General features: G+C 35.1%; 1 protein-coding gene across 1 annotated transcript; it reads left to right on the top strand.

The window, feature by feature from the left end:
• The first annotated feature begins 5,216 nt into the window (after positions 1 to 5,216).
• On the top strand, positions 5,217 to 6,161 carry LOC101646871 (olfactory receptor 51G2-like). Its single transcript, XM_004717487.1, has one exon. It carries the CDS (start codon positions 5,217 to 5,219, stop codon positions 6,159 to 6,161), a length of 945 nt encoding a protein of 314 aa, XP_004717544.1.
• The last annotated feature ends 1,677 nt before the right edge of the window (positions 6,162 to 7,838 follow it).

Raw genomic sequence — 7,838 nt, forward strand, 5'->3', positions numbered from 1 at the left:
ATAATTTAACATGTGTGTTGAAAAAGCAAGAATGAAACTAATTTACAGCTGGATTTGATTATGTAGTTGAATTCCCTTATTTTACAGGAAGGATGTGATTGAGCATATATATTCAAAAGATTCTTAAAACTTTAATTCTATCCTTAGCTTAAATAGTCATGTTTTGTTTAACAGCTCTTTGCCTCAGCATCTTCTCCTTTAAAATAAAGGGGTTAAATAAGTTCATTTTAAAATTCCAAGTACGCTAACACAGAACTGAAATTAATAAGACAGGTTTCTTGAATACTTTAAACTATTCTGCCTTCAGTTTAGTGTACAAGTCTGTGTATGTTGGAGGTAAGAAGACTTAATGTGAAGAGACTCAGTTACAGTATGACACATATTTGATATTAGGTTATATATTCTAATCTAGCAATATCAGATACTACATCGGACAAAGTAGAGTTTCAGAAACTTTTTCTCAATTATATGTAGAAAATATAAGAATCACTCTAATAATGTCTATTTTTGACATGTGATAAGAATATGAATAAACTGCATACATTGTAAATAATAAATATAAATATGAAATAGTTACATGCAGAAATAAAACCACAACCTAAATGAGAATTCATAAAACATGAATTCTACAAATTTAGTAATTTTCTAAACAGAGGCAAACTGGCACCACATTGAATACTTAGTTAATATTATTCATAGTTCTAAAATAAGGAATAAAGCTCAGTAACTCATTGTCTTCTTATTTCTGTTCTGTGGAGGACTAAATTAGGAAGGAAGCATAGATTTGCCTTTAACATAGAAAGTATTGCAAAAAATCAATTATTATTGCTACAGACCAATTAGGCATTTGTCATTCCTCTTACAATTCCTAGCTTTGCTCCTCTAGTACTCAGTTATTTTTCAGAGTGAACCATCTCTTCATCCTGCTATGGATTTTTTGAGTCTTCACACTAGATGATGTGGTTCATCAAGGGAGGAAACAAAAATAGAATAGTTTAGACCAGAGCAGTGTTTCTTTCTGCTGTGCATGAGGTTGCTATGGGTTAGAATTGACTCAGTGGTACTTTACAACTACAAAAACACTCTGATATAGAGTTCAAGTCTTGGAAACCCATAGAGGTATTTCTATCCTGCCCTTTGAGCTCACTGTGGGCTAGCATTGACTCAGCCAATGGTAGTGAGTTTTTGAGACTAACCTACCAGCTTCCTTATATTTTCATGCTGACAAAACTATTTAAAAATATTAAACATATGATCACCTAGAGCCTAATTTCTCACCGCCACTTCATCTATTCTTGGTACTATTCTGGGTATAAACTTTACCACCTTACATCATGGCTTAACAGCACTCTACTATAATGACAGAAGAATTCCTACTGACAGAGGCAAAGGTAGAGGCCAAGTTCTCAGTGCAAGAGATCTAGTCAGACTTGGAAAATAATATAGAGAACCACTCTTGACAACAAACGTATTAGGCTTTGTCATCTAGAGAAATAAATCTAGTGACACATATAGGACTAAATTTATATCAAGAATGGTGGTTACACATTTGTAGATGTAGATAAGGCAAGTCCAATCCTAGTCTATGGGTCAGATATTAAGCTGGAGGCCTCTCCTGACTCATATAGCTACAAGGGTTGTTGAACTAGGAAGCACCAAGAGGAAGCAAAAAGACTATAAGCTGATGGATAGAGAGTCTGTGAATATAAAGCCAGCAGTCAACTGTTGACTCCTGGGATTGGCAGGCAATGTGGATGGAGGTCAACAAACCAGATACAGGATCAAGACCCTGCAGACAGAGTCTGCTTAAAAAGGAGCAGGCCACACCCATAAGGAGACTTCCTTCTAATTGCATCAAGGGGTGAACTCCACAATAACTACAGTCTGCATTATATTATATTATATATATATATATATATATATAACTCAGAACCAGTATATTGATTCTGATTCATAGTGACCTCATCCCTCAAAATAAATTCACAGCCATTGTGTCAATTTCAACTCATTAGTGACCCATCCCCAAAACAAACTCACTGACCGTTTTGTCAATGCTTACTCATAATGACCCTGTATAGAAAAAGTTTCTGGGCTGTAAATATTTATAGGAGGAGAAAGCATCACCTTTTTCTTGAGGAGCAGATGGTGGGTCTGAACTGCCCACCTTGTGGTTTGTAGTCCAATGCTTCCCCAATAGTGATACTTGGACTCATTCTAAGACAAGTATGTTGCTGAGAGAATTTTTCTCCACTCACCCACTGATGACAGAGGCATGTCGAAATAAAGCTTTATGTGCAGTAAACTTGTGCATGTATAAAATGGAGCCCTGAGATCAGTATTTTTTAGCTTATTGTGTGTATGCGAGTGTATGCTTCAAAGAGTTCAAGGAACCCTTTATCTTTTAATTCCAGTTTTATATGAATTTTTGAAAGTTCATTCTTGTGTGTGTGTTTAATTTTTATTGTCTTATCACATCCCTCTCTTAAACGGTATCTCATTTCATGTTATGTTACATGAGATTCTTTTCCCAAGACATTAAAATAACTTTAAAAAATGGTAATCTCTGTAAGGGATTTGCCAAAAGTTCTCAAACTTCAGCATCCAGTTACAATATAGAAGTGATGGCAAGAGATACTAAGAGAGTGTGGGAAACTACCAGTCAGCATTGATGGGGTTACACTGTGAATGCCTTAGAGCCTTGTATCTCCAAGGACTGGAGGAAGATTTATTAACCCATCCTTCATTCTCTGAGAAGTGGAATGATTACTCATGGCAAGAGGAATTATTCTATGAAGTGAGTAAGACCTGGGAAAAATAAAAATGGGAAGAGTAGAAAGAAATAGAGAAGGGTGTTTTTAGAATAAAAAATAATAAATAAATAAAAGGATTTGAGAAGGACAAAAGTACTGGCTCAGCATGCTGAAAGTTTCTCGTTCAGCACAGGCTGTAATGTTCCCTGTCAAAGTCTTTACCATTTGTGTCTATTCTAGTAGCATTCAAGTTGATTCATATATGGGAGGCTTTTCATAGGATTGTTTAAGATTCTCTATATTCTATAGTGGGTGAAGCATTTTAAGTCCATGGAGAAAATGAATGGTTATTTTCAGACATGATAGAGAAAGTAATCCAGGTTAAAATTGAAATGGTATCTGATAACCCTCAAAGTTTTTTTGTGTGTGTTTTCTTTTGTTTTTGCCAAGCACAAGAATTAGTGACTTTAATTTGACCGTACTTAAATTTCAGTGGTCTTATTTCACTTTATAAAAACTTAAGGCTTTCAAGTTCACAAACTAGTTCCAAAAACCATTTTTTCTTTTCCCTTGGGGAGTGATGAAAGACCTCATATTGATTATGTGAATGTGTTTGAAATGATAGGGCTAGATACAATAGTATATCAACACTAAGAACACTACAAGAACAAGCTGTTAAATAATAGACCACGCATTAAATGAATATATGAAATATTACTGTAGAGACTTCAGCCTGCTGAAATGATTGCACAGATGTCTAACCCGATACAATACCAACAATCTCATTCTTGTTTCTTAATACTTCAAACTTTCCACTCACCTCGTTTTCATTGTTTGTTTGGTATGTTTTCTTGTTTTTCAATTGGTACTATTAGTGTGACTCAAGACAAATGAAACAATCTAGACATCCTCTAGAAATATCATATGACACTGTCTATCCTTTCTATAGCTGCTTTTGAGCAGGTGGAAGAAATAAAGAAAGTGCGATATGGATAAATTGTCCTGTCAGAGAAGCAATGATTTGGGTAGTGATAAGCCAGGCGGTATGAGAGAAATAGCAGGATCAGTAAGTACCAGTTTAAAAATTAAATTTTGATACGAGCAGTCAAAAAGACTGAAGTGTCTCTAGAACTTACTTGTCTATGGATCTTTCATCATCTACAAAGTTATGATTATTAAAGCTCCAAGAAAATATGTTACATTTAAGTTTTTGAGGAAACTGAAGAAGACTTGAGTATTTCAAAGGTTCAAAGTAGATTGTGCAAGATGGGAAGATGCAAATTTGTTTATTTCAGTAAAAAACTCATCTGACCGTGAGATGTAAATTGTCCTATTAGTATTTTGGTGAACATGGATGCTTTGAAAATGATTGAGAAGTGGGATTTAGGGAGGCAGCATATCTTTCTTTTTACAGAGATTTTATTTTCACACTAAAAAAACACTGAAATCAAGTGGGCACTAAAATATTTCCCTTTCTTTTTTTTTGATCCATATACAGACACTGGTGTAAAAATCAATAACCGCAATAGACCTATTATATAAACTTTAAAAGATGTTTTTATTTTATCTTGTTTTGATTTTTAAGCTTGGGCTAGGGTTACTGGTTAAGTAATCTAATATTTTCCACTCTCATATAATTTCATTGTCAAAATTAACCAAGTATAAGATTTTGAATATTTAAAATAAAAGCCAGAGTAAATTGGACTTTCTTCAAATTGCATATTTTATCATTTTAAGTTATGTTCCAATTTTGATACCAATTATTTTGAATTCTGCCTTAATCTGTACTTTTTTCTTCAATAATTAAAGCTCAGGAGAAGATCTAGACTATCACATAGACACACAAAAGCAATTAAAAAGGGATCTCAGTCAAAGACCAAATTGCTATCAGATTGGACTGTTTATAATGACCAGGCCTGTAATATCCATTGTATATACAGAGTTATGTTAGTAAATCAATAACTATGCTAACCAATACATGTTTACATTCTGTTTAGGTGCATTGCATGATATGCTAATATTATTGAAGAAAACATGAAGATCAGGGAGATAAAGGGATGTCATGAAGGTCGGAGAGGAGTCATGGGGGTGGGGTGGGCTTGGAGATAAAAGAAAGGCCAATAACCCTGGACAAGGAAGTTCCTAAAAATTATGCTAATAAATGCACAGCCTTGAAGACGTTATGTGCTGTTAATGTGGCTAATATCTTTGAGAAATGTTTATCACATGTTAGAACAAGTACCGATGGGTCGACATATAAGAGATACAAAGTAGGGTCATTATGGGTTTGAAATGACTTTTGTACATAGGCAGAAATTGTTAGGAGTAAAGGAGGGATGAGTTTAGAGACAATAATTCCTGATGAGTTTTGTTGTGCTTCATTCTGACACACAGATACAATCTTTTCATTGTCCTTTCTGTAGTAGTATGCTCTTGGGACGGGATTGCGGTTCAACAAGTCACTCAATGGCAACCTCAAACTCCAGCAACTCCCTGTCCTCCACATTCTATCTCACAGGCATCCCTGGCTATGAGGAGTTTCACCACTGGATTTCCGTCCCATTCTGTCTCCTCTACTGCATTGGAATAATGGGTAACTGTACCATCCTGCACATCGTCCGGACAGACCCCAGGCTGCACCAGCCCATGTACTATTTTCTGGCTATGCTTTCGCTTACTGACATGGGCATGTCCATGCCCACCATGATCTCACTCTTCAGGGTGCTGTGGTCCATTTCCAGAGAAATCCAATTTGATGTCTGTGTGATCCAAATGTTTCTCATCCACACCTTCTCCTTCACTGAATCATCTGTGCTCTTGGCCATGGCCCTTGATCGTTATGTGGCTATTTGCCATCCTCTGAGATATGCTACCATTCTAACTCCAAGACTCATTGTCAAGATTGGAGTTGCCGCCCTGTTCAGAAGTGCCTTCCCTCTGATTCCACTTCTGGTCCGACTGACTTACTTTCCTTTCTGCCGCTCCCACATCCTTTCTCATTCGTATTGTCTGCACCAGGACATAATCCGCCTTGCCTGCGCTGACATTAGCTTTAACGTTATATATGGGTTGATTGTTATCACTGTGCTGTGGGGCCTGGACTCCATGGGTATCTTTGTGTCCTATGTTTTTATCTTGCACTCAGTGTTGAGAATTGCATCCCGTGAGGGCAGGTTGAAAGCGCTGAACACATGTGCTTCTCACATCTGTGCTGTACTCATTTTATACATCCCTATGATTGGATTGTCTATTGTCCATCGTTTTTCCAAACACTCTTCTCCCCTCATTAACGTTTTCATGGGTCACATCTACTTATTGATTCCACCTGTACTCAACCCAATCATCTATAGTGTGAAGACCAAGCAGATCCGCCAGGGAGTCCTCCGTCTGCTTCTCCCCTCAAAACATTAGTTCTCCTGTGGTGAAAGCATGTCGTAAAGAGAATCAGCTTCTGTTTTTTAAACTCATATTTTTTGGTCTTCTCTAACGATATATTTAGTATGTTTGCATCAGAGTTTCCAATAGCAGACTACTTAAAGAGTAGGACTCGAAGCAGCAGGAAGAGGCCTTAAAGCAGAGCTTAAAGTTCATTGGGATTATACAGTCTCCCTTCATATTTTGCCTTATAAAATCACTTTCTCAGAGCATATTTGGAAGTCTATTGATAATAATTTCTAACCATTTTATCCTAATAGTAATTACAACCCTTATTCATGATAATACTGCCCCATGACATTTTTAATTTAGACTATCATGTTTCTATTTCTTTAATTTCTGATATTTCTTTGTCTGTCATGTGACCTTGAACAACCTCCCTTGTTACCTAAATTTTATTTGTAAATGTACTTATTTTATCTCTCTTTAAGTTACAAAACACACAAAAAACCAAAAATATTTTTGTATAATATATCTTAGGTCTCAACGTAGAGATTGGCTCTGAACTTTTAAGGTGCATTATCATCTTATCAGAGTTTGTATTCATTGCTAACTTATCTAAGCAGGCTTAGTCCTGAGAAGAAGAAAAGGGTAATATCGGCATTTGTTTTTCTTTTAGTTAACTTCCTAAATAATGTTAATTATATAGAAACATGGTAATTTTTGAAAACTCATAGATACTGTCATACGCAGCCATTGATAGTAAATCTTTAGTTTAAATGTATATTAATAGTAACAAATGACATACTATGTCTTTAATTATGAGTAAAATGCAATTCCTTGTGATGTACCTATTTAAAAACATAATTCCTATAGTCAGTAACTATTTACTGACTGTTTGAAAAGAGGTTGTAGTTGAATTAAGAGACCTAGATTATCTATAGTCAGTAACTATTTACTGACTATTTACCAGTAACTATTTACTGACTATAGATAATCTAGGTCTCTTAATTCAATAAATAGTTACTGACTATAGATAATCTAGGTTTCTTAATTCAACTACAACCTCTTTTCAAACATCAGAATTATCTTTTCTCATACTCATATCCCTGAAATTATCTAGAAGTTGGTGGATATAGAGTTGTTAACATTTTCAAATTTAATTAGTTTTCTTATTTAACTTGTGTATATTTTCTCAGGAAAAATAAGTCAAGGGAGTGAAATATTTTCAGAAGCTGTGTGGCCCTCAATATTTATATAGGTCTTCATAATAGGATTTATTTTCACATAATCATTTTTTTCTAATTATTATGGAGCATAAATTGTGGCCCAATTTGCCGTGTAATTACTAGTGATATGCTTTTTCAAAAGATACACTTGATAAAATGATGGCATTTCAGTAAAATAAATAAACTCATAAATGGAGAATGACTTTTTTCTAAAGAAATTCAGAATAAAAGTTTTGACCTGCCACATATTGTGCAGTCAGGGAAATATAATGTACTGCAGACTCGTCAAGTGTGACTCCTAGAAACCCTGTAGCACTGAGTAGAATGTCCCTATATAGTTTCCAGGCTATGAATTTTTATTATTATTACTATGTGGACATTGAGGAAGGAATACAAAGAAATCAATATGACCATATCTGTGGAAAGTGATGATGGAGAAGCACAAAATCACCTGCCCAAATGAGGCCAATTACTGACGGTAGAA

This window comes from Echinops telfairi, unplaced genomic scaffold, assembly GCF_000313985.2.
Source record: "Echinops telfairi isolate 266 unplaced genomic scaffold, ASM31398v2 ScPeMD7_41;HRSCAF=154, whole genome shotgun sequence".
NCBI lineage: Eukaryota > Metazoa > Chordata > Mammalia > Afrosoricida > Tenrecidae > Echinops > Echinops telfairi.

What these genes read in the sequence shown, in the direction of transcription:
- LOC101646871 (XM_004717487.1), top strand. Translation starts at nt 5,217, where the DNA reads ATGGCAACCTCAAACTCCAGCAACTCCCTGTCCTCCACATTCTATCTC.